This window comes from Falco rusticolus, chromosome 11 (assembly GCF_015220075.1).
Source record: "Falco rusticolus isolate bFalRus1 chromosome 11, bFalRus1.pri, whole genome shotgun sequence".
Taxonomy (NCBI): Eukaryota; Metazoa; Chordata; class Aves; order Falconiformes; family Falconidae; genus Falco; species Falco rusticolus.
This window is the reverse complement of record NC_051197.1, coordinates 1,897,767-1,924,757: the sequence shown is the minus strand read 5'-3', so window position 1 is coordinate 1,924,757 and position 26,991 is coordinate 1,897,767. Positions and strand designations below refer to the sequence as shown.

Sequence of the window (26,991 nt, the reverse complement as noted above, 5' to 3'; positions counted from 1 at the left end):
TGCAAGCGTGAAATAGATGCTGGCATAAATCCTGCCCCAGCGCTGCAAGGAAAAAGTTGAAAAATACACTTAACTCTCAGCTGTGGGGCTGGGCCAGAGCCACAGCCATGGCATGCTTGATGTTGGCCTGACAAATGCCAGGGGGTTCGTAGGAAAGGAGTGATGGAGCGAGCCTGAGGAACATGCCAGAAGCTTTTTATTAGAAAGTACAGAGTTACAGGCCACTGTGGACACGGCGTGATGGGTGGGAATGATGGGAGGTGGCCACGCTCCAGCCCAGGGCAGTGTGCCAGCCAGGCCCTCCGGCCGCACCACCCCCAGACCCTGCTGCAGGCTTTACTTAAGGGCAGACAACAGGCAAAGGAAGCCAGACACAAACAGGGTATCTGCAGCTACACAGGTGAGGGTTTTTTTGAGGGCAGGGAGCTCTAACGAAATGAAAATGCAGATGGCTATAGGGACAAGAGATTAATGGGAGAACAATATTCAGGCAACAGCATGAGGTTATTTGCCCTCCCCGCGCCCCACGTACCTGCCTGCACACCTCTGAGCACAGCCGGAGTTCTCGGCAGTTAGTCTCCCGCACCCAAACTAAGTTATTTACTATTTTTAACAAGATGTGTTATAAAACGGTAGACACAAACACAGTAAAAAAAAATAAGTGTGGATCTACGTTATTGTTTTTTAAATTGTCACTAGAAAAATATTCTAATTATAAAAATAATTTGCATGTAAGCACAGAACAAGCGATACAATTTTGTCAGTCTTGTACGCTGATTTTTGAACTCTTTGTTAAAGAGGCTTGTTAAACAAATATATAATTTCTCAATATATGTATCAATCATGTGTATATAATTTAATATAGAAATGACCAATATGCAACAATTACAAGTGGTTAATAAATTCTGTAAATACCATTACAGAAATGCACTGTTGTGGCAGATGACAACTTCAACCTCTCAACCACTGGCTACAGAGAAACACATTTGTAGCCAGCTGAAGTCAGTATTATCTTCAATCCTGTCAAAGTTTTCCGTTAATATGCAATGTTTGTATAAATAGACTATTAAAGTTTTATATATATATACACACACACACACATAGAGACTTTATTACGTGTATATATAAAAATCACTTACTTGATGGAAAGCCCCCCCCAGTTATATCTGCATAACCACAATCTGAATATAATTTGGCATTTTTCCCCTTTAAAAATGCATTTTACAAAACAAACCAAAAAAAACCCCAAAAAACAAACAAACAAAAAAAAGAGCCAAATTCTGACTCCCTGCATAAAATATAACTGGGACTTCGAGTGACAGAACCATGCCTCCAGCTCGGCACGCAGCCAGGGCAGGACTAGCGTGCAGCCTTTGATTCTTTTGACAGGTTTGTGTTTGGGTTTTTTTTACAGTAACACCAATTTTTAATTCGAGAAGAATATGCAGAGAAACAGAATCAAAGCTGAAAATTCTGCTTTTTCAACTCCTCTTAAAAAGCAGGAAAATAAATCTGCAGATCTCCAATTCTTGACATTTTAGGTTTTACACTTAAAACCCCCTGTCAAGAGAAGGCAACGTCTTTACTTTTCTAAGGCTTGTAAGGCTGCAGGCATGGCTCCTTGGAGTTCACCAGCAGTTGCTACAATCATTTTTCAAGGTAGCTTTTGCTAGATAATGCACTTTTAAATGTGTCTGTGCAAAAACTCACGCTACCAACACAGGCACACATACCCGTCCCCGCATACATAATTTTTTTAAAAAAATAAACGTAAAACCAGTGATGTTCAATCGGGTTCCTACACCTTCACCTCTGCTCCATCAGCAAAGCTCAGGCAACTTTGGTCTTGTTTGTGTAACTTGAAAAGTGAAACTGGGACCCACTCCTGGAGCAAACAAGACCCCCGGCTCACCCTGCCCATCCCACCACAGGGACGGCAGTGCAGCGCTCGCAGGCTCGATGCCCAACACCCCATTCCCTCAGACAAGAAAGAAGTTAATTCTGTTTGAAACCTCGCTTCCTAATAAAGATAGGGAACAGAAGAAATGCTTTAGAAAGCTTAAGAAATCATTTATACGCTTGGTAAAAGAACAGCTGCTCTTACACAGTTAATAGCTGGTACCTTACAGGGTATTTGCTTACATGCCCACCGGTGGCTGGCTCTGCCCAGGGGGCTGCGGAGGAGCCGCCGCCCTCCTATAACAAAATGCAAGTCTTCTTGTCCTTGAAAGGGTTCTCAGAAGCAGGTATGCCCATTAGCAACGGATCTTTCTTGGCATGTTCTTCACAGTAGAGCATTAGGTCTGCTGATGCTTTTGACACCTGCAGAAGACAAGGGGGGAAATAAAAAATCCACCATAAAACGGTGTTTCCTATGGTAACATGCTCGAACGTGCCAAGAACTGCCGACTTGTACAAAGCTGTGTGGGATGGGAGGGCTGCTCGGAGATGAGCACATTCTCTGTGCGTGTCTCCTGGGACAGACACGCTGCCATGGGCTTGCTCCAGCTTTATCTGCAGGGAGCAGAAGAGGATGGAGCCCGGTGCTCTTCGGTTAGCGTGTGACACCAGGCAAAAGTACTGCCTGGCTCCTACACGGCTTCTACAGAAAACTAAAAATAAAGAGGAAGAGTTTCAAAATAACACAGTAGGTTTGTAACAAGGAACTTCTTGGCTGTGAGGTTGGGGACAGTACACAGAAATGTCCTAGCTGTCGTGGGAATGCCATGCAGGGTCCCTCCTCGCACCCCCCCACTCCCGAGGAAGGGCACCGCTGCTCGGTGCATCCGTGCGCTCGGTTTGCCGGCCTTCCAGAGGCGCTGGCAGCAAGTCAAAGAGCACAGCAAAGCCCGAGAAAGCAATATTACTAGTGTAGCCAATATCCTACCCCTGCTAGCTGGAAAAAAAGCTCAGCTTCTTTTCTTCCTTAAAGGAATCCAGTTTCCTCTACCTTCCTCCTCTTTTTTTTTTTTTTTTTTTTTTTTAATTTATAATGTTCCTACACATTCACCTTCCTTGTAGATGCAGCATTCAGCCAGCCGAAGGATGGAACAAAAAAAAAAAAAATCACACAATATGCACAAAACTGGAAACACATACCTGCCTTCTGTTTCACACATTTGATTTGCACTTCCTATTTTGCTTTGGGTCCCCCTCAAGTCCATAAAGCCCCGAGCTACCTGGGGTACTGCTGGGAAGCGGCCACAAGAATTAGATTTACTCAGATTCGTTGGGATGAAATGTTGATTTCACATTTTGAGATGGGGAGAACACTGTACTGTGGGCACACACGCACACTCTGTGATTGCCCTACAGCTAGGAGGGGGGAAAAAGCAAGAAGAAACAGGAGGGGTGAAGAAGGATGCGCTCTCACCTTTATTCTTTCTATTGAGGCTTCTATTCTTAACTGCTGGACAGTCCTTCGGGCCTGAGCTATGTTGTTGGTCGTGCTCGCCGTTTTGCCAGACATTTTCAGCGAAGCAGTGAAGTTCTGTTTTGAAAGACACTGGGTTATTTTTCCAGAAGGTGGCAAAGCACAATAAACCGCTTTTACACAGAGGCAACTGTGACACGTTGAAAAAAAGTGGTTTGGTTTTTTTTTTTGGTTGGTTTTTTTTTGTTATTGTTTCACCCAACAGGACCAGTCAGCTAGCTGAGAAGCAGCTCGGCAACCGACGCTCTGGAACTAAAACACTCTTGAGAAAAAAATGCACTGAGCTCCTGTGCATACTTCTGCTCCACTCTGCCCTGTGTTAACAGGTGATCAGGGTTTACAGCGGGCACCACGCGCCCACCCCTACGCCTGCCATTTGCAGAGGGGCTGGATGCAACGTGGGCAGTCTCTGCCCCAGCTGCTGCCCTGCGGCGGGACGGATCCTGCCCCAGGCGGGGCCGGGAGAGAGGAGAGCAGCTGCCGGAGCGCTGGGATGGAGGAGCATCCCCTCCTCTCCCTCACACAGGTGGAGAAGGACTGCATGGCCGGATCCTGCCCCCTCGCTGAGTCCACCACAGCCGGGAGGACGGGCACGGCCTCTCCACCTCCTTCAGCCAAGCTGCACGTCAGGGCTGCGGCAGCTTTACGACACGTCAGAGGAAAAGGAAAACAAGAAGGCAAAGTTCAGAGATGCGCTCCCAGCTGCTGGCTGCTCCCATGTGGCATCAAGCGGGGGTGGCAGAAAAAAACAAACAAGCTGCACTGGGACTTTTCTTCTCTGGGTAAGAAGGCAAAGCATCAATGCTGACGTGGGGCCGGCTTTTGGATGGTGCGCAGCAAGAAGGGAGGATGCTCTCCGCTGGTCTCAGCCGGCCGGTCCGGCAGCGGCCTGAGCACAGCCTTTGCAGCGTGACCCTCGTTTGCAGCTCTCTGCAGGATGCACGAGGGCAGCGCGTGCAGCTGGCACACAGGGGAGCCCAGCCCATGCCAGGATGCCACGTGCTCCCCTGCGGGTTGGACCAAGAAGACATACTCCCGAACCCACCAAAGGGCAAGGAGTGAACCAGGATCGGACGCGTGTGACTGTAGCCAGCGAAGGAAGACGTCCCGCACGCCAGCTCTGACTCGAGCCCAGGTCCAATAGGACAGGCAGCACCAGTAAGCAATTCAGGGTCAGTTTTGCTAGTGCTGGTACTGCTGCCCCTGAGCAGCTTTTCTGCAGACCCTCCGCAACAAGGACCCCAACGAGGTTCCTTTGTCACATCCACGAAGGTACGCTTAGTTGCAAGCTGTAAGTCAGCACTCCGCTGGCATTCATGCCACGTGGGATTTCGAGGTCCTAACCTCCTGGTAGTCCCAGAAAACCTCAGCTTCTTCAGCTGTACATAACACGCATGGCATGCTCAGGCCTGTCCTGGCTATTAGACCACAATGAGCTGTCCCTTCACCCGTGCCACACTGATGGCCACCTCATCCCATCTTGCAGCACCTTTCCTGCCACATGCTCCTGCCATCCCTGGCTGTTTCTCATCCCCTGTAGCCATTCAGCTGCTGTTGCTGGAAGGAAACCACCCATGCACGGAACAGAAGGAGCAGGGAAGGGTTGAGGATCATGCAGCACCGTGTTCAAAAGAATATCCCTACAGGCACTGCATCAGCAAAGAGCTTATCGCTGAATTATTTGGGTACCTAGGAGTTCAAGGAGCAGCTGGTTTAGAACAGCCCCAGCCTGTGAACCTGTCCTTTCTGTGCCAGTCCTTGCACACAACCTCTAGCAGGACCGTACACAAACCCTGCTGTTTGTTTTCCACAGATCCACGAGAATAATTGGCTCCGTGGCTTAAATAATTTACCGCATTACAAGGACTCAAGTGCAATGTAGCTACATGTGACCTTTCCAAGCGCTGCGTACAGCATTTCCTTGTGGGCTTCAGGTTTCTCACGCCTCAGCCTGGGTAGCAGTGCTGTTTTTCCAGCCAGTGCTCATGCCTGCCCAGCTAGCTGGGACCAGCATTATTTTGTACCGAGTCCCCATTTCAGCACATGCCGTCATTTCTAGATTGCTCAGCAGGGCCCAGATTTTAAATTTTTTTTCCCTCCCTCTGCACAGAGCAGCCCTGGGTTTGAAGTTCACTCCCAGTACGCATCAGGCCACTACAGCCCGTGATGGTGAAGTGTTCCCACAGTAGGTGTGGGATGCCACAAAAGGCTGCCACACCCCCCCAGCTCTCCTGGGGCAGCAGTGCAAGCACCTGCAGAGCTTTCTGCTGGCTGGGAAGTGTGCGCAGCCCGCAGCGAGCATCCCCCATCCTGGCATCCTCAGCCTTTTCTGCTAGGAGTGATGCACCGACCCATGCTGCTGCAGCACTGAGTGTGCTCAGCTTTCTCTGCAGCCCTGCGATCTACCGGCGAGCAGTACTGCAAGCAGCATGCCAACCGGTATGTCACACTTTACAGCTCACGGCTGACTTTCACTGCTCTTTGAGCATCCCAGCAGTAAACGCCAACCGAAGCAGCCTGCTGCCCTCCCAGCTACCCCTGCACCAGCAACAGCAAAGCCCAGCAAGAGCAGCATCAGGCTGCACGTGGCACTGCAGAGCAGAGCAAATGCCAGCAGCGAGCTGCAACAGGAGCAGCGCAGAGATGCTGCCACAGCTGCACGGTGTGGGGGGACCTTTCCTGCAACAGCTTTGGGCACAGTGATTGCCAAGCAGCAGGTAAGGCTGCTGCTCACGCGCGGGTCGGGGGACATTCACAACTGAGCATTAGGTATCACTAAAAACTTATTTCCTGCAACAAACATTAAGAACGTGCTCATGGATCTCTCCAATCTGCGTGAATCGGAGCTGCCGTGTTAACAGCCCCTATTAGCTCGCTGCCCTACTTTCCCCGTAACTCTGCATCCAGGAGGAAGAAAAGGATGGTGGCAGAAAGCATGAAACCCAGAACTAGTTTAAAGGCTGCACATGCTCCAAATGTCCAATTTCAGGGCAAATCACAGGAGGTCTTTTGTAATTTTAGAACCTTTAAACATGTGCCAGTTTAGAGATCACAGCTCCAAGCAAGTGCCCTGCAGCAGGCAAGGCACCAGCCGTTATCAGGGACACGCTGTGTCTGAAGCGCGTACCTTTCACTCCTCTACGTAATTTCCACTCAAGGTTTCTGCATGCAGCGACTAGGAGTAAAGCTGCAGCAAAGCAAAGGAAATTTCAGCAGAGTGGACGCCTGTGATGGGGGGCCAGGGAAGCCGAGCTGGCAGCACACACTGCCAGCTGACTCACCCTGAGCGCGCAGAACAGCTTGTAAAGCATGGTTGCTTCACCCCTGCAACAGCCAGGTCAGTAACCCGAGCCTTGGTTTGTGGCAGTCATCCACCGCGCCAGGTCCCCACAAGCCCCTTATTGGCCCAAAATTTCCCCCAAGTTCCTGCTGTGCTCCAGGGAGGTCACTTACAGACCAGGTTGCACGTGGTTCACTGCTTACCACCCATGGAAGGTAATTAACGCAAAATTAAAAGAAGCCAACAGGATTTTTGGTCTGCAAAGCAGCTCTCCCTCTATGGCACTGTCCTAACCGCAGACACAGGCACTCATCCTCACCTGGCACACACCGCCCTGCCACTCCACAGTGCCACGAAGGAAATGAGCCAGGACCACCCGCACAAAAGCGGCTTGCTCTCCAGCCCTGCAATCCCTCCTCCATCCCTCATTTAATCCATAAGCGGCGAGGCAGGAGGTGACAAATCCAAACCGTGACTCAGCACAGGGCAGCTGAGAGGCAGCCGTGACCGTGCAAGGCCAGGCAGTGCCCGGAGCACCAGGCGTGAGACCCCCACTCCTGGGAGCGCGCACTGGTTTTGCCAGACCCGGGCTGCCATCTCCCAGCGCCCTCAGCTTGCTTACTTGGCATGGCTGCGGGTATGGACTTCTGGGAGCGTTGTTTGCTCCTGGGAGGTGTGATGCCTTTGCATGCTTTGGTTGCAAGGAGGAGAGTTAACATGCACGGGAATCTGAAATACCCTCTGTAGCAACATCACAACACAAACTCTCAGTTACTAACCCAGTTCCACCATACTGCAGCCCAGTTATCGCTCACCAGGGAGCCGTCACATCCCACAGCAAGCACACAGTGTATGCGTCCTGAATTACTAGTATTTGTAGCACCCAAATATTAAAATGCATTCTGATGGCACATTTAGTCATTCAATCTGCAAATTACCCAAGAGGAGGAGGAGTGCTGGCTGACACAGCATAAACACCTTCTCCTGGAAACAGTCATAAATCTGTAAAGGTTTAATGTTCAGACATTTTGCTTTATTGCTGGGAAAGAGCAAGCTACTTGAGGCATGCTTCTCGTTGTAAGAGATGATAGGAGGTGTATGTTGAATGCATGTCATATTATTTGCAAAACACAAAGTGAAAACTCTCTGGAATTCAAGGCAAAGGCTGTGGTGCACTAACCACCTCTGACGTAAGCCCTGCAGTGCCGTGACTCAGACAAGATGGCCTCTTCCATTTCAAGTGACGGCCAACCGAACGAGCGGGGAGGCTTGGACCACAGCAGGCAACACAGCAACGCGCTCTGTGCTTCACCACAGGCACAAAAGCAGAATGTTATAGTATCAGGAGAATTACCTCACGTCCTGAGGGGCAGACCATCTTTTAGCCGACGTGAACTGGCAGGGTCAGGACCACGTCCAGGGCTTGGTGCCGCAGAGAGGGGGACACAATGGCTGCAGAGGACCCGTCATCTGCCCTGGCGCTGCCACAGGTCCTGCCTGTGGGGACCCCGACCTCTACAGCCACTCGCTGGAGGCAGTGGGAAGGACCAAGCTCAGGCTCTCTGGGACTCTTGACAGCAGCACCCGAACCAGAACAAGCGTAAGCTCCACCAGTAAACCTGCCCCATGATTTTGTGATGCTGGTGCCAGGCGAAGGGAGCCAGGAGACCTGCACGTCTTGGCACACCGAGGCTGCCCGAAGAGCTGCTGCCTCGGATCCGATGGACAGCACAAGCAGGCTGCATGCTACAGCACCGTGTGCTCATTTAAAACAGCATTTAGAAACACAACAGGAGTCTTTTGTTACTAGACTTTTGGGGCATTTAAGCTGATAATTTGAGGAATTTAATTCTTGAAATGCTAATTGCTAAGCTCTAGTTCCCAGAAAGGAAGTTTAAAAGGACACGGATTTGGTGGGTTTTGTTCAAGGCTTCCTGCCTTTGCTGGCGTGCCACCAGAAGTGGGCAGAGGGAGGGCTGCTCTGCTGCTGCTGCCCCCTTCCAACACACAAAAATAGCGCCTGGGCCCTGTTCTGCTCAAAGCCATTAATACCTTTGGGCCCAAGCTTTGAGACTCCTTCCCACTGAAAGCCACCGATTGCAACGGGAAACTACCGCACCGAGGGTTTTGCTGAATCCGGGTTTCATCACCTAATCCTGGTGCTCAATGAGGCCAAACGGCTGCAGAGCCCAAGTTAACTAATTTGTAAATGGTAACAGGATCATCCTCACAGGCAGTGCCTCCCCATGCCAGCACAGCCCTCGGGGCTACTTGCTGCTGTCTCCCACCCTGGCACCCATCTCGGGGTGGCAGACTGTGCTCCCCAGTAGGCTACGCCATGCCTACGTGCCCGAAGCAAGGCATGGCTCACCGAAAACACCAGCGACCCTTCCCCGGGCCCAAGAGAGGTGCTGATCCCATGTGGGAGGATGTTCTTGCTATTGGGGTTGTCATTTCTATAAAAAATCCTCCTACCCCAGCAGCAGTTGAGGAAAAGGACCTTGCTACAGACAGACAGCGGGTCCACAGGCACCAGGTGGGAGACACGCAGATATAGAACAGCACTTGGCTACGTGGAACCGAAATGATAGAAGAGGAGTTTAAACAGAATTTCTCATGTTTAGGTAGTACTCTTAAGAAAAGATAATAGATATGAGACTACTGGCTACTTTGGGAAATTTACTCTGCAAAGAATACAGTGAGAAATCAGAAGACCCCACGTTTTGAGGGTTTTGATCAGAATAGACCCACAGCGCCAAAGCCCTGCGTTCACCCCACTCCCCCTGCCTCCTCACCAGCACCGGCGGGTACCTGGGGCCGAGGTGGCCAACTGACCTGTGCGCTGGCACAGCGAACCCAACAGCTTCGCTGCCATGTGGGTATTGCCCAGAAGGACCCACAGAAGATGGCCACAGCTGCAAAAGCTTCCTCATACCCAACAGGCTCACATGTTCATGAAAAATGAGACTTCAACCAAGAGCTTCCAACACGTGCTGTTAGAGCTGATAAATGCAGCTGCTGAATGTGATAATGAACTCTGCTGGTACATTGCAAACCGACTGCAAGTGCTTTAAAATAATAATTTCTGTGGTAACAAGGAGCTGTTTCACATGGACATGAAAGCATGGATCCACTGCAAACCGAGCCCAAACTCTCATTCCAGACTGCAGTTTTCACTTAGTATACTGAAAAACTACAGGGTGAAAAAACACGCCCAAACAACCCAAAGCAATTTATTTTTATCAAGTAATGCATGCAGTAAGATAGGTTCGTGGATTCATGGAGTTCTCCAGTTTTAGTATTTTCTTTTTATAAAAAGACCTAAGGTTAAAAACAGATACTGCAAAATTAAAAGACAAACTGTTCTGCTCTCATTTCACTGGGGCAAGCCTAGGCTGACTTTACTCAGCCTTCTCTTCCCCACCCGCAAGCCACAACCCCAAAACCCCTTTTACCACTGGAGAGGTTTGAGATTCTCTGGAGTCCCTTCCCATCCTACACAAATGACCTCATTAGGAAAGTTTCAGTGCTTATTTTCCCAGCTGGTTAGCTTTGTTAATAAATTAGATGTTTTAAAAAAACAACCATCCAAACCATAACATTTGAAAATTAAATTGCTGTGTTTCCTCATCTTCAAACAAACATAGGCAGCATTACTTTAATAGTCCTCTAAGATTACTAAATCTCTTCTACAGAGAGATTTACAAACAACTAGGTCATCACCCAATAATACTGTTTTCCCTCCGAGTTCCTGGCAACCTACCCTAATAACTAAACTGCTGCAGCCATCTCGAGATGCAGGATTTCTCATGGGGTACACTTGATTTCAGACAACAGCGAACTGCAGAAAACTCCGCAGATTTGTATCAGCGGCATATGCAGTCCTGCAGAACCTGGGGTTTCATGCCCTCGGAGCCCAGGGCAAGCTTTTCTGGGACAAGGACGTCTCCCAGGAGAATTAAGTCACTCTCTAAAGAAAAGACCACTTTGATGGGAAGGGCACCATTCCAGTTTCTAGGAAACAAGCCTTCATGCCCAGCTGGCAGCCCTGAGCCAAAAGCAGAGATACCCTGAGAGCCCAACTCATCCCACCACTTTCCCCATCAGGATCTCTCCATACTCAGTCACAACTATTCATTCTCTATTAAACGGACCAAAACCCAAGTTCCAACAAGTTTTTCCATCCACCACCTAAGACAAAACACAGCTGGTGTGATTTCACACTGTTCTAGGCAGGAGGCAAGCTGGGGGTCCCCTGCCCGCTGCTGCAGGCACACGCAGTGAGTGACAATCTCTGTGCCTCGCCAAGGGATAAAGCTGAACGAGGGCTTGCCAGACCTGAGGTTGATGGTGACAGAGATTCCCTAGCCCCAGAGCAGCTGCGGGCATGGCTGCAACTCTCACTTGCCTGACTCACAACCTAAAAAGAGACAAAATAATCAGTCCCACCAACAGCCTTCTCTGGTCACTGTGCCCAAGGCAAAGCCTGTCTGCAGAAAGTGCTCTGAAAACATCAACAGCTACATAGATGATTCTATGATATTTTTCCAGCTGTGCCAGCTAGTATAATAACACAAGCAAGCTTTTGTGCCTGTGTTCCATGCTGGTGATCGAGGGGCTCACAGGTTTGTCTACCTTCTCCAGCTATGTCCCCCTACATGCCTGCATTTTGGAGCCCCCAGCTGCAAGGCAATGGCTGCAGCACTGTGTTTCTTCTGTGAGCCGGGACGATCTATCTTGATTTTCAGTGCCAAGCACATCACGCAGCTTTGATTTTTCCCTTCTTAATACAAGAAGGCTGCAGCAGACAACAACAGTGAGACAGACAACTGGGAGAAGTTTCCATTGCAGTAGTCATTAACCCTGACAGAACCCCTTGGCTTGCTGCAGAGGGGACAGATGTCCAGCCCACAAACACGCTCATGGTCACCTTTTTCCCTGTTCATTCCCACCTGTGCTCAGTTTGAAAGCTGTCAGAAGCAAAAAGAATGATTATGGGAAAGGTGCTAATAACAACGGGAGGGAGCAAGACTGCCTGCCCTCTCCAGGTCCGGCAGACTTGCAGAGGCACACGCTGGGTGAGGGCTCTGTAATTAACAGCAGAGTCAACAAACCAATGGATCAAATATGCCAGTGGGAAGGCTTAGCTCATCCTTTGGGGAAAATACCTTTTTCCATGGAAAACCAAGGACTTAAGTTTGTTCAGAAGAGGAGGATGCTCACCAGCCGCACTTTGCTGGGGAAACACACGTGAAACTTCCACGCACTTTATGCAGGATTTTTTTCTTTCTTTCTTATAAATAACAACAGACACATCTGCAACAGGTGGAGCTGCCCCTCTTCCCTAGAAAAACCCTATTTTTCAAGGCCTTGCCCTATTTCTTTCTGCAGGGTTTACGTAATGAGGTTAAAATACAGCAGGCGCTTGGAACAGCCGCGGTAGGTACGCAGCTAGGCATTAAACTTGAGCTCCAACTGGGATAATTAAACACCAATCTATCTTTTTTACTCTTTTAGATCCAGGACTTACAAGCCACCTGCTGAGTGAAATGTAATTAAATCACCACGGCTAAAGTACACCCAGGAATCACCCAGCAGCTCTGCCGTGAAGTTCCCCGTTTGCTCCAGTTATGTAAAGTCAGCTTATACGGCAGCTCGAAACCCCAGCTAGCAGTGGAACAAAGGTTCAGAAGAGTATCCTGTTACTGTTTCTTTGGAAGTAAACTAGCTTTTAAGTCAAATACCTCAAAACTGTAGATCAACAGAATGGATTGAAGAAAACACAGGACAATGACACTAACAACTATGGCAACTAGAAGCATACAAAACATACAGGGCTTTAACACGCCAACAGCCTCTGGTTTGCCAGGGCAACAGCCCACAGCTGGGGGTCAGTGTAAATCTAAAGTTACAGCTAATCTGCAAATGCAAGTTTCTAAGGCATCTCCTCTTCCCGAGCCAGAGAAGCTGTGCTGTGGGTGATAGGGGCCCTGTGCCGAGGCAGTGAGGTAGAAATGCCCTCTGTGCTCTGCCCTGGGCGCAGGAGCTGCAGGGAGGTGGTGGCACGACAGGGCTTCAAATTTGGCAAGGGAACACCGGGCAAAGGAGAACACGAGCAATTCCAAACCCAAGAGGGACCAGTGGCCTTCCTGGTGCTCCCTTATCCCCCCGCAGCATGCTGCCCAAGGGGATCCCTCCTTGCCCAGGGCATTGCACAGCACCCACCGCACATGGCCCTGCAGCAGCACCAGCCTTAGCTTGGGTGCCCCTGGCTGCACGCCCACAGGACAGAGGGCTGAGCACCCCAGGGAGCCACTGCTGCTCTCACACCCAGGGCTGAATTACTGCTGGGAGCTCCTCCAGCTCAGAAATGTTGGGATGCTGCTGCCCGCTTCTGCCTGCTAGAAACAACAGAAGCAAACATCACCACAGAAACTATTTTGCTTTTCTTAAAAACACAGGAATAGGGATAAAAGAAACAAACAAGCAGCCTGACAAGTTCAAGGCTGGGCTGCATCCAGCCCATGCCGAGCTGGGTATCGACGCTAACACTGGGCACGGCTGGTACCGTCTCTGCAGGATGGCGTGGCTGCCGGGGGAAGCACACACATCCCGAGGAGCTGCTCAGTGGTGCCAGCTGGCATTTGGGCAGCATTTCTTCCCCAAAACCAACCATAATATGGTACCATGGGAGCTCATGTTTAGTTTCAGTGATTCCGCAAGAAATGCTGCAAGTTTACAGTGGAACTGCCCCAGTCCTGCAACCTGCCCAGTCTTCGCTGAAAGAGTTTTAAGCTGCATCTGTTTCGCGTATCACTGCCAATAATAAAGATTCTGCCTGCGACTCCCCAGGGCTGCCTGCAAAACCATTTGGCAGTGAGCTTACTTGCCAGCACCAGTCTCCCTGGCACCCTTTCACTCCAGCCACCTTCAGCTGGGACTCTGCAAACCATTCGGTAATAACACCATCAAACCCCAAATCCAGTTGTCTCCTCTTACCTGCTTGCACTCTCCAGAGCTAGCAGGAATAAAAAGCCAGGACCTTATTCCTACTTCTGAAGTCAGCAGTTTTGCTTCTGAAAATACAGAGAGTAAATTTGTTGGGCAGGGAAGTGGAAATTTTATGGTTGCTTTTGCTCTGTAAAGCTCCTTGCCTCTCCTGAGGCTGAGCCTTGCCATTGCCCAGGGCACCGCTGGGACAGTACAGCAAGGAGCTCATCACCTGTTTCTCAGCAGGGTGATCCCCCAGCTAGGCAGAATTTTGCAGCTCCTCTGCCCCACGCAAAGACTTTGTCCCATTCCTGATGGTGAACAGACCCTCCTCTCCCCCCTCAGCACTTACCCAGCAGACCTTCAAACGTCTGCCCTGCACCACGCAGCCCAGCAGCGGTCTGCTCCAGGGGGAACAGGCGCTGCAGGAGGCAAATATCCCCTTCACCCCCCACCTGGTTAAGCAGGTCACGGTGCACAGGCTGGGGATGCTGGAAGGAGTGAGAAGGCAAGAGGAAGACAGGCTGCAAGCAGCGTGGGGAGGCACTGGCAGCTGCCGTCAAGGTTGGACCTCATGGAGAGTGGGGAAGAGGAGCTGCAATGGCCCTTGGAGAGTATTGCAAGGAGGGGGGCGATGCCGGAGCTATGCAGTGGGCTACGCACACCGCTGCTATGTGTGGCTGGCGCTGCAGCAGGGTGTGAGGTATTTCGGTGCAGGATTTCTTTGGGTTCCCCAGGCACTGCGAGTGCTTCTGCACGTGCCGCTTTCCCAGGCACTTGTGTGGGAGCGTGAAGGCTGCTGGCTGGTTGGGACTTGAATGTTGGTCGTTGGTTTTCCTACGGGGCCTGCTCAGGAGCAGGTTTGTTACGACTTGCAGAACCTAAAAACTCTCCGAGTCCAAGCCAAGAGGCCTGACGCTGGCATTAAAGGCTGTAGCTGAGTGCAGAAATAAACAACTCTATTCCAAGGGTGCATCATAGCGTAACCAGGTATGTCAGCACACAGAAACGCGGTTGCACGCAAGCGCCAAGAAGTCTCTGTAATTGTGGTATTTCATGGCCTTGATTTTTTAATGTGTAGGTCCCTGATGGGAGAACCTGTTGGATGAATCTCAAAGCGCCTGGCACCACCCTAAGCCAAACTGCTGTCCTCTGCGCTGGAGCAGGCCTGGAGGGGAATGCTGTTTGCTGTGCAGCATTTAGAGCTCCAGCGAATGCCAACACGTGCTGCCCCCTGATCCTGCATGCCCCCGCACACAGCAGCACCTTTCCACAGCTGCCTGGTGAAGGGGATGCCAGCTCCCATGGCTGGCCGGGCAACTGTGCTCTCCTCTTCCTGCTGAGGTCAAGCAACCCGGTGTAGGGATGCGGCTGAGGACCCCCAGGCCCCTTCCCCAATGGCATCTTCTCTCCACTGTGCAGTAGGACTGGGCACAAGCCTTTTGCTGCTGCCCAGTCCCTGCAAGGGAACCCGCACGGAGGGTGGGAGAGGTACAGGGTCCCTGACGGCATGTGGGAGGAAAGGCTCGTCCAGGGGACGCCTCTGCCCACCTGAAACCCAAATTGCCCTCAGGGGTGCTTCTTCTTAACCAGCATATAGAGTTGAGGGGCATGAAGGACGTGCCTCGCGTTGGCAGGACAGGCAGCAGGCCCAAGGATTTTATAAAGGACTTGGGAAACCAGGATGCATATCGAGCGTGCAAAAAGACTGGAAGGGTCATTGTGGAGGAAGCACAGGGTGAGCAGCCCTCACCTGCCACTCCTGCCACGCACGGCCCAGCACAGGCCAAGTCCTGCACACGCATCTCCGCAGCACCTCTCTGGGAGCGCTCTTTATCACATCCACACCTTCAAAGTAAATACTACAAAAGTTATCCATGCTCATCTTCCAGAAACGGGGACCCACTGTCCTAGATGAAACCCTAATTAGAGAGCACTGGAACAAGGAGGGCACGTTCAACACTCCTCCTGCTCCAACCGGTTGCTCTGCTCTGAGAAGGAAACATTATCTCCAGCAAAACAGCCCCTTCCCAGCTCACCCACCTCTCGCGCCTGCGCGGGGTGATCCCATCATTGCAAAGCTGCACCCCAGCCAGCACCTTGCTCTGGTTATGCAGCCAGCCTAGTTTTTCCAGCGGTGGGTGCAGCCAAAGGGAAAGCCTGCGGCGACTGGCAGGGCTCTTGCCGCCCCGGCCCCACTACGGGGCCGTGCTGACACCCAGTGGAAACCACAGTGAGACGCCCGGCTGAGGGATATTTTCCTGCTGCTATGCTACTAAATAGAACGGAAAATAAAACCTGGTTAACAGGAAAACATCGGAGCCCTGCCCTCAGCAAGAAAACAGGATTCAGTGATAAAAAGAAACGGGGATTAAAGATGCTTTCTGGTAATCTCTCTTTATGACACCTATACCACGTGCGACAAAAGGAGAGACAACGTTGTGCGATTCACCAGAGTTTACAGGGAGGAGGAGGACTCAGAGACACTCATGCACCTTGCAGTTCCAAACACAGTACCCATGATGCAAACTCCCCAGGGAAAATGGCAACGGTGACTGCTCACAACCTCGCTGCTGGCTCTGGGGGTACCATGGGGGGCTGCAAGCAGCCCTCCCCCTGCACAGCCCCAGCCAAGGCCCAAATAGCTCTCAGCAGCTGCGGTGCCTGCGCGAGCTGCCTTCACAGGGGACCGGCAGCCAGGGAAGGTTTCTGCTCCTGCCTCTGCAGCTACTGCGAACCAAACCGCCAGTAGCAGCGGTGACAGTGATAGCTAGCTGGTTCCTGGCAGGCGAGAAGGACTTGATTTTTAAATAGTTATCAGGCAAGATTTACAATCGCAGCACAAATATTTTATACACGCTAGAAAAAGTTTGGGTTTGGTTAAAAGAAAACAAGATCCTCCCCAAACAAAAACAACCACTTTGCGTATTCAAGGATCACGCTATTACAGTGCACACAGAAAAGCTAAAACATCTGGCAGCTGCAGTACTTGCCCACGGTGTTTTCGGGGAAGGACACGGATGCTTTGGGATGCATGCCCTACACAGCACCGCAGCTGAAGGGAGCAGGGAAACTCAGATGCCCCAAAAGACCCAACTTCTGTTTTCCTGGGGCACAGAAGCTTCCATTTTGTGCAGTCACTTGCCCTTTTATACAGTCCGCACAAGTACAGATCTCACGTGTGATGTGAGCTTGAAGCAAATGCAGGGACAAGGTTTTACACCTCAAGAGGTATAAGAGCGAGCTGAAAGCGGGGGACAGGCACGCCTCAGCTCTGTTCGGTCCATGCGCCCCTTGTTTGGATTATGGTATACATTAGCAGATTTCAAAACTACTTTTACAGCAGAAAAGATACAGCAATGACAAACTCCCCTTCCACCCACAGCTCTCGGAGGAGGTGCAGTAATTAGGGCTAAGTTAGCGATGGGAAGTCTGGGCATGCCGATACACCTGCTTTCCCCAGAGACGAGCATCTCGTTGGCGCACACGAAAAATAAAAGCTCCTTAAAGCACGGAATGCCGATTCATCATGTTTGCCTCTTCAGAGAATTTACACTTGAGAATATTTAGAGATTTTACAGTCAAGGTCTTTTTCTAAATTATAAACAATGTTGCCAGTGTCTTAATTAGTCTTTCTAAAATGCATAAAATCCAAAATAATGTGAAATGAAAGAAAACAGACAATCCCAAGATATTCAGTTGGATTTAGTGATCTGGGTATTGAATTAAGGATGCGTTCCTTCATGACCTTCATTTCACAAATTATGCCAGCCCCATCCTGCTGATCAAAACGGAGCTACAGCTACATTTGATTTTCAAAGTCAGCTTACATACATATGATTCTGTCAAACCCAATTTACTTGTTGGGAAACGAGTAGTGGAAAAACCCGCTTCTATTTTCCTCTGCATTTTTTTGTGACTTAAGTTTTTATATCTTTAGGACAAATGAAAGCCGTGAGAACTGACTTCTAGATCAAGGTTACCTCGAAAAACTTCTGAGCAGTATTATTCTGAAGACATTAGCCTGAAGTCATTAGAAAAGACAACCTGCGCTCTCTAACAAACTGCAGTGCAGTTTCTCCACAGAAGGTACCTGTTTCTCCCTGCAGGGCACTACCCAGCTAACTCACACCAGGTAAGACATACACAAACTACAATGAGACATTTGCAAAGAGACTTTTAGTTGTACCAAAATCAGTTCATCTTACAGCATGTAAAGCAGGAGCGGTCGTGATTAAATCACCAGACTGGGAGTCACGAGATCCAGCTTGGCCTCAGGTTACGTGACCTTCAGCAAATTCTTAGTCTGAAAGAGAGATAAAGCAGAGGATGCTGGCAGGAGCTGCTCTGTGAGGAGCTCCATGGTTCTCAGCTCAAAGCCACCGAAAGGGTGCGAAGCATTTCACAAGCTTCTTGGCTATACGAATTTATCAAAGTAACTATTTTAAGAACAGGGTGAATATAGGAATCGTCTGCATTCTGAGATGGTCAAACAATATACACTTAACACAGCAAACAGGGAAATTATGAGGACCTGCACGCTTGCCCCTTGCTAACTGGTGGAGTAAACAAGGAAAAGCCTAACCGCCACGGTAGAAGCAGCCCATGCAAAATAGCATTTCTGCTCCCTAATATTAAACGTGAGTGCAGTCAGGCAATTAAGAACGGAGGTGACTGACTGTCAGCAACCCCTGTTGCTAATGCCTTAGAGCAGAGAGCTGCCAGCGCTGTACCAAGCCACAAGCACAGAGCCTGCCCGGCTGCCATGCCTGCCACAGAGCCGGTGCCAGCCTTGTGGCCTCTCCTCCATAAGGCTGCCACGTATTTTCTATTTGTTCTACTCCAGAATAAAACTACATCACTGTGGTTTCGGACTTGTCATACTGCTTCATATTTTGCATGAAAGAAAGGAATAAGCATGTACGGGAAACTCACCTACACAGGCAGTCTCGCTACCTGTCCAGCTTGCTTTGATTTTATCGGTGTAATGGTCCTGGAACAGAGCAAAATAAAAATTTTAAGTGCTTCATAGTGCAAGAAAGTCAAAGCTAAGAGGGGTTAGCACTTGTGGTTTAATTCTAGTCACGAAGATCACAGTATTTTGAGACTGGACTCACTGAAAAGTCTACCTCAAACCTGTCTTACGGCCAGCTCTCCTACTTCCCTTCCCGAGGACACAGCCATGGGCAGCCAATTTCCCCAGCCACCTCCCAAATGTGAATGAAGTCAGTAAGTTTTCACACCTTTCTTGCGCTGCCTTCTCACTGCTGCTACGGCTCCTCCTGAAGCCCACGCTCCTGGGCAGAGGTCCCACCCTGAGCCACAGCACACGAGGTTTAGAAGCAGCTGTTACAGAAAAGCTACTGGCTTTAACATGAGTTAAACTACCCAGGATAAAACCCTGACCCCGTTTATATTAAGTGCCAGTGTAGCCGGTGCTGAGCGCATGCACTACTTTGCCCTCTGTAGACCTCTCTGGGATGGAAGCCTCCATTGATATGTTCTGCCAGCTGGACTTAAACAAGAGGAGAAACAAACTCAAGAGCCCACATTTCCTACAGAGGCCTTCACACACCCATAAAAAAAACCTCGGAATCTTATCAATCCTAAAAAGTACAAGTTCCTGCACCAGATACGGTTCACTGTTGCAAGACTGACAAACCCAGTGCACACTGTATCTAATACCTTTCTTCAATTTTCACTGTATAAACCACTGATTTTAAACTGAAATTATATGACAATGACAATTCAATGAGGGCAACAATTTTTGAAGAGTGTTGGTCATGAATGACAGTAGAACTGGGCACCTGATATGTAACCCTGCATCACCAAGAACAGAAACCAGCAACTGGAGAACACCCCAAAGATCACAAGGGTTTATTTGTTTAAAAACATCTATCTACAATACAAACACAAACCAAGTTGGGTGCCTTGATGCTATGGGTAAAAGAGAAGGTGACAAAAAAAAAATAAAGCGACATGCCTTCTGCAATAACTAGAGGGGGGGTTTCATTTACAAGTAAAGATGTCTTTATTCGCATTGCTTTGCTGCTGCGTGAAGTCTTAAGGGCATGCACGTTCAGTGCCACACACACACGTGTACAAATATACATGTCAAGTTCTAAAACCAGCAAATAACCATCTAACATTGACTGGCAATTGCTACGCTAACGCACGTTTATATACTTTTGTATTCCTGTAGAGACACCCACTGTCAAGTACAGTGCAAAACACAGATTATATGCACCAGGCACTTACTAAACTGGAAAAGCAGCTGAGGCACAGATAACTCATTAACTAAGGACACAGCAGAATCCAGGACTGCCACTGACACTTTTTGGAAGAAAAACAACCGCCACTTGCCAACAGAGATCTGGCACAGAGCCCTGGCGCTGCTCAGTAACCGGCCGAATAACGCAATTAGCTATGAGATTTACCAGCCCCGGTATGCACGAAATGTAGAGCCAATTCCCGGCATGCTAAACCCAGAGCGATGCACAGGGGCAAAGCAATGGCAACGACCACCAGCAGGGAGAGGGCAGGGGCGGGTGGCCGCTTGGGCAGGCACACCGTGGCACAGACTGACCACGACTGGCTTTGGCAGAGGGGCTGGGCTAGCACGCAGCCCCCAGCCTTCACCAGGCAGCAACAATGGGGGCAGAGAAGCCACAGCAATTCAGTTCCCTCATTCCCAGAAAAAACAGGGGAAGAAAAAGCACTGAAAGTTCCCAAGGGACGGTCCTTAGCAAGGCAGAGAGGTACTGGCAGCACAGACAGCATCCCCTTTATAAATCACATGGCACTTCCCGTGTTGGAAACGGCGTCAACATTTTAATAGCTGCTGTTAAAAGTCATTCCGTGGAGTAGGAAAATAAATTGCCTTCAAAAAGAGACTGCCTCGTCGCAGCCAGTCCTTGTTGTTCCAGTGCCAAGCTTGTGCTTTTGACACACAGCAAGGAAACAAAAAATAAGTGCAACACATAACCCTCCTTTACATACATGTGACGGCTGCATAAAATACAAGTTTTAACAGAATAGCTTCTGCTTTACTTACCTGTGCAAGTTCTCACTCCAGTCACACACCCTGAAAATTGTTAAGGGAAAGTAAGAAAATTTTTTATCTACTGAATTCTGCTTCCTGATGGAGATCAAAATACATAGTCAAAAGAATCTTTAATGCACCTAAAAAATAAATATGGCTCATTGGGGCCAATTTCCTCCCTAGAGCCATAAAGCCTCAATATTCCTGCCTAATCAAAGCTCCTATCAAATTAGTCATAAACCCCCACAAACCCAACATTACTAGCATAGTTTGAGGCCAGTGTAATGCACCCCCTCCAAAACCTTCCTGTAAGACATGCTGCATAGTCAGAGCGTAAGCATTCAGAGGTCAGGCCATCCTTGGGAAGGAATAAATCAGGGAAGGACACGTGGGAGAGAGAAGCGAGGAAATGCCGCTGCCAGACGCGTCCCAGACCCTCTGGCCAAGGACAGCAGCGTGAGCCCGGATCCTCCCGTGCTGCAGGCCCCAGCAGCCAGCTCCAGCTGGAGCATCCCTGCTTTGCAGGACAAATCCCTTGCAAGTTTGACAGTAACATAAACCAGATTCAGCTGGGAAGAAGACGCTCCATCTCCCAAAACTGCCAGTGGTACTTTCTGCTTATCCCAGCTCCAAGCTTACACCAAAAAGCTTGAATATTTTTTTTTTTTGGCTCAACTGAAAACACAGCTGAAAAGGTATTTTGGGATCTGCTCAAACTTACCCAAAGCAATGACTGACAAAACAGAGTTTTGAGCACTTTACTTACAACAGCACCAACTTTTACATTTTTAGGGCAGCAACCCTGATAGTTTAACACACACCCCAGACAGCTGTGAAAAGCAACAGGAGAACGTAACATCTTTTATACCATACCCTATAGCAAAGAGGAAGATGATGCAGGAAAACAAAAGTTTGGCTGAAAGATTATGGCTTTTCATTAAGAAAAATAACTAGCTCTTTCCACTTAATCTCATTTCTGAGACTTCTTGTTGCACTTGCTTAACTTCCTCCTCCTCCGCACAGACCCTTTTCCTGGCGAATGAAGCTGGCGATGCTTTCGGAATTATTTTGGTTCAGAAACAAAAGCCTCTCGGGCTTCTGTAGAACTGCTACACAACTGCAAATTCATATTTCATGCTGGTTTATGTTCACCTCTAGTATTTCCTACAACAGCGTAGCTTTCCAGGGAGGATAACTTCTTGCCAGCTGTGCTGGTGGTGTTTAGTAAGGACAACTGAAGAGCGGAATCAACAAGGGAGAGGAAAATCATCAGTGAAAGATTTTGAAAACACACGAGAAGCTGCACCACACTACAGCACAGGATCCTTCATGAGAACTTTCTTTTTCTAATGCAAACTACAACGAACCACCCTGGGACAGAATTTCTTGCACTTCACTGTGACAAGAAATAATGTAATTACCTATGGTATTTGCTCGATTTTACTTTTAAAAACAGAAAGGAAATTTTCTTCTGGAAATACTTTGGCTATTCATCGAGATGATTAATGACATGGCAAAGAACCTTTTTTTCTTTTCTTAACTGCAAAGGTATACACAGATACATCAAGCACCTCAGAACCACACACTGTACCAGATGCAGAGATAATTTAAGCCCAAAGACCTAACAACAGAGGACAGAAATCTAAACATAACCAATTAGGGACAGACAGCTCAGGAAAGGCCTTTCTGGAGACAAACTTCCTACATTACAACCAATTTTAAATTAAAACTTACAATTTATAAGCAATCAGAATATGCCTGTTTCTGCCTTCTCTGCAAGGCCACCCTTATACCCTTCCATCACTGCCAAGTCCAACTTCCCAACCCTTCCCATGGTGACTCCTGCTCCACAAACCAGACCCACAGCACTAGCTTTCATGGCCACGACAGTTTTTCCTGGTTCTCAGCCCATTTTTCCCTTTGCAGCGATACCCACTGGTCCCTCGTGAGAACACCGCACACCTTTCCTTACGTTTCCCCAGCACGACCAAAGGAGGCTGCACAGCGGCGAGGGCAGCACTGCATCCCACAGCATCATCAGAACCTGCGAGGGAGGGTTGGTTGTTTTTTTCTCTCCTAGCACCACAAAACCTCTCTTCCCCATGGCTAATCCTACATCCCCACTACAAATAACAGAGCCACCCACTCCCACGTGCATTTAATGTCAGCTTTTGAATTGCCCAGTTCTTGCCCCAGCAAGGGAAAGAAGCGATTCCGAGTATCAGCATCTACCCGGGAGAGCTTTCGCACAAAGATTACTATAATTGCGCAAAGATAACTATCATTTAGAGAGTAAGAGCAGGCGAAACCTCCTCTGTGTGCTTCAACTGCCTCTGCACAAGGAGAGGTTACGAACAGGGAAGGGATGATTCAACAGAGCACCGCTGGCATCAGCCTGTGCAGCTGCCAGCGCAGCCCGGGCCGGGGAACTGGGCTGCCCCATCCCACAGATCAGCTTTCCCGCCTGGAGCCGCTCGGGAGAGCTGGCATCAGAGGATCGTTACCTGCACAGCAAGTGAGGGCTCTGAGCAGATGCTGCGTGTTGGAGCAGAGGCACAGCAGAGGGATGCAGTAAGGCTCGGGTCACATATACCTCCAAAACAAATTGTGCCAAAAAGTAACAGCAGGTTTCTATAGACACAGGAGAAGGGACAGGAAGAAAAATGGCGTAAATAAATGGAAGAGTAAGCCTAGTGCCTGCTTCAAGTTGAGCTGACTGTTTAAACAAGAAGGAGACAACCCAAAGCTAATACATGAGCCCTGGGCGAGTCCACGTGAGCCAACAGGGGCTACCACCCCTCGGGCGGAGGCTCGGGATCCACAGCATCCCAGGGGCCGCATCCTGCAGTCATTAGCTGCTTCAATACAAATAATCCTCACAACAGAGTTTTGTTTTGTTTCGGTTTGGTTTTCACTCTTAACTCCATCACATGCCAAGACACTGATACAGATACAGGAAGCTGAACATAAACACATTGACTGCTTTACCAAATATTCAAAGGAACACAACTAAAAATATACAGTCAGTGGCATCCTCAAGCATCTCAGAGCTATGAACCGCCCACACCCACGCAGGCTACACTGCCCAGGGGTCCCCAGAAACTAAGAGGCTCACAGGCACAGGGTACACTGTACCCCAGCTCCCAGTTTTAAGGACCTCCTCCCCTCCACGGACACCCGGCTGGAAGGAGGCTGAGCTGCTCCACAGTAACGGGTGCTATGTTGTGCTGCATGGGAATGCTGGATCCCTCCAAGCTGTGTGCCCCTCTGGGAGACAGACGTACCCCCACTGTGCTCCCACCTCCCCTGGGTAACCCCACCACTCCCCTCACCTTCCCGCTTCTGTCTACCTCAGAAAACGCCACGGAGAATCCTAGTGTAACTCAGCCACTGTGAGGAATTTTGTCACTACCTCTGCTCTTTCTCCTACTTCTCATGAATCCTTTTACAAAACAGCGTGAAAACTTTTTGCTCACGTCATTAATATTGTCTCTCCTCCCTCCCTTCTACATTCCTCTATTTGCTGCCGAGAGAAGAAAAGATGCCATTTCAGAAGAGACCACAATGTTGAATACAAGATGAACGTTCAGGTTCAAGAAAACTGAGGTCTAGTTGTGTAACATTGCAAAATTCAGAAGAGAGCTGCACAACTCCAGCAGTGATTAATGTGGAGCAAATCCCGAGAGTCATCGAACATCTGCAACTTCAATTTCCCAAGAAATGGCAAGTCCACAACTACTTCCAAGATCTGGGGAACTTGCTTTCTGCTCCAATTAAAGCTAATGAAAGTTTCACTACCGATTCCCACCTCCATGCAACAAGAGCATTTCTGTGCTAAAGCATGAGACCCGCAAGCCCTACCCATTCCCGCAGCTTTTGCAAGTGCAGATGAATTTGCAGCAATACAATCCTCCCAGGAATACATAGCTTGGCCAAGGTCGCAGCGGTGTTTCCCATGCTAACTATAAGCTGCTTGGAAAGTACTCCTCTCCGTCCCCACGAAGCCAGTTCCTGTGGTAATCTCTGCTCTGGCAGAGGGGACAAAGTAAGAGGGCTGAGGGTAAGGATTTATTGGGCTGTACCATGAATTTCTGGAGCAATTTGAATTTGCTTTTGCAACAGAGCCTCATCAAAGCATGATGCATCAGAGTTTGGGAAGCTGAGCCCAGGAAGGAAGCACGTTCCCACCCTGCAGAGCTGTCATGTTTAGCATCTCCCAAAACAAAACTCACCATTTCAGCATCACTTGAAGGGACTGCGGAGCCATCATCGTGTTACTGTGCATCTCAGACCTCACTCTAGAGAACTTCTTTTGAATCTGGCTCAAATATCCCAAGTCTTTTAAGGAACAGAGCCCAGGAAATGAAGAATCTTCAGTATTCATTAAAAACGTTATTAAATAGCCAAAGAGACGGATCTTTGAAGCAAAAGAAGTACCTGAAACCTACAGCCCAACTCAATATTTGCCTTTAAGTATAATGCCAGCAAGAGATCAGAGATGCTGGCAGTGGTTCTGACAGCGATGACTGCTGTTTGGGAGCCCTCAGAAACATCTCCAAATAGCAGGAGAGCGTAGTTTTTAAAGGAAGGTGGTCCCGTCAGCTGGGTGGTTACGAAAGTGAGCTCGACCGAAGCACTGGACTCCATCCATTGTTCAACTCCAGGATTTATTTGCCGCTTTAATGCTTGATTAAAGATATCCTGAATGACTACAATACATTCAACGCAAGGATGAAATACAGGATTGAGAAGTCATTAACTGCATACTAATCCCTCAATCTCATTTAGTGGTACTGGAGTAGCATAAAATGCAACTGCTATCCAGTACTTGCTATTTACTCACAGAATTTTATTACTAAACTGATTTACAACCAAGGCAAATGCAAACAAGTAACTTGTCACTGAAGCTATTAGCCCTAAGTCAATAAAAATGCCAGCTAACAACCTGACAAATTGCTGTGAATTCAATTTGATATGCCATACTAATCAAGCTGGTTCCTGATCGTCAGAACTAATGAGGCCCAGCTTCCTACGTATTCAGCTGGGCTTCCCAAGCCCTCCCCTGCATCGCAGTAACTCTGATGTCTGTCTCCATCGCGTTCACTGTGACAAATCCCCCCTGCAAGCTCGAAGCCACACACCAACACGGGTCTTGCTGCCCTTCCTCCAGCAGTGATGAGGCCACAGTGTCCCCCAAACACCTGCGGTGGGGCCAGTGCTAGCGAGGGGGGAAGGAGACGGATGGGCTGGGACAGGCATCAGCCCCGTGTGGGTGCCCCCTCCCAACAGCACCAGGCTAAACCCACCATCTACACTTCAAATACCCTTTTTGCTCCCCCCACAAATGAAGAATTTGAGCTTGGAAGGCAGTATTGCGATTTAAGTTACTGAAGTAAACTTATTACTGCAACAGGGTGTGTAATCTCAGTATCAGCACGAAACCTCCTTGAATAATGACGCTTACCACTAATTAAACTCCTTCCCACACTAATCCCACAACTCCTCACACATGGGAAACTTCCTCTGTTAAGTGGAGCGCCACGACCCCAGGGGGGGCGAGGGGAGCCCACCATCCCACAGGTGGGAAAATCAAAACAAATACAGCATAAATGATTTATCCAAAGGCTGGGGCTGCCCCTCTGCAGTCCCCTACTCCCAGCCCTGCGCATCCAGCGCTGCCATAGGGAAGGTCTGGACGGAGGGAAGGCCTGGACGGAGGGAAGGCCACGTGCTGCCGCACAGAGCCTGACTCCAAGGGAAAGGCCTATTTTTATTTTTTTTTTTTTACATAATTGACCAGATCTCATCCCTTTCAGGAGCCACACGCAACTTGTTGAACCATATCAAAGCAGCTCCGGGCTGCGTGCAGACTCTCGCCGGGGCTGCTCCTCAGGCGAGCTGGAGAAGGTGCAAAACAAACACCCCACCAGAGCCCAAACCACCCCCAAACCCACCCGGGGCCCACCCGGGCCCAGCCCTCCCGCCGGGCCCGGCCCCGCCCGCGGCCCACCCAGGGGGCCCCGCCGGGGCCTCCCGCTGCCCCACCACGGCCCCGCAACGTGCCCCGACCTGCGGAGACCGAGACCCACCACCGAGCCCCTTCCCCACCGCCACAGCCCCCCGGCCGGTGCTTCTTCCCCGCTCAGGCCCGGTACTCACCGCCCGCCACCCGTCTCCACAGGCGACCGGAGAGAGCGGCCTGGCCCCGCCCACCGCCCGCGCTCGACCCGCCCACTCCCTCCAGGC

At 49.6% G+C, this 26,991-nt stretch overlaps 1 protein-coding gene across 7 annotated transcripts; it reads right to left on the bottom strand.

The window, feature by feature from the left end:
- Positions 1 to 179: 179 nt before the first annotated feature.
- GNG12 (G protein subunit gamma 12) lies at positions 180 to 26,991 on the bottom strand. 7 transcript variants are annotated; one of them, XM_037404452.1, is made up of 6 exons: positions 26,905 to 26,972; positions 23,250 to 23,376; positions 18,639 to 18,696; positions 17,912 to 18,009; positions 3,374 to 3,490; positions 180 to 2,322 (listed from the first exon to the last, which is right to left on the bottom strand). In XM_037404452.1, the coding sequence occupies exons 5-6, from the start codon at positions 3,467 to 3,469 to the stop codon at positions 2,197 to 2,199; spliced, it is 222 nt and encodes a 73-aa protein (XP_037260349.1). In that variant the 5' UTR covers positions 3,470 to 3,490; positions 17,912 to 18,009; positions 18,639 to 18,696; positions 23,250 to 23,376; positions 26,905 to 26,972; the 3' UTR covers positions 180 to 2,196. The 7 variants fall into 7 exon arrangements, with proteins under 7 accessions (XP_037260349.1, XP_037260348.1, XP_037260350.1 ...); XM_037404451.1 differs by lacking the exon at positions 23,250 to 23,376 and having other exon boundaries at positions 26,905 to 26,983; XM_037404453.1 differs by lacking the exon at positions 17,912 to 18,009.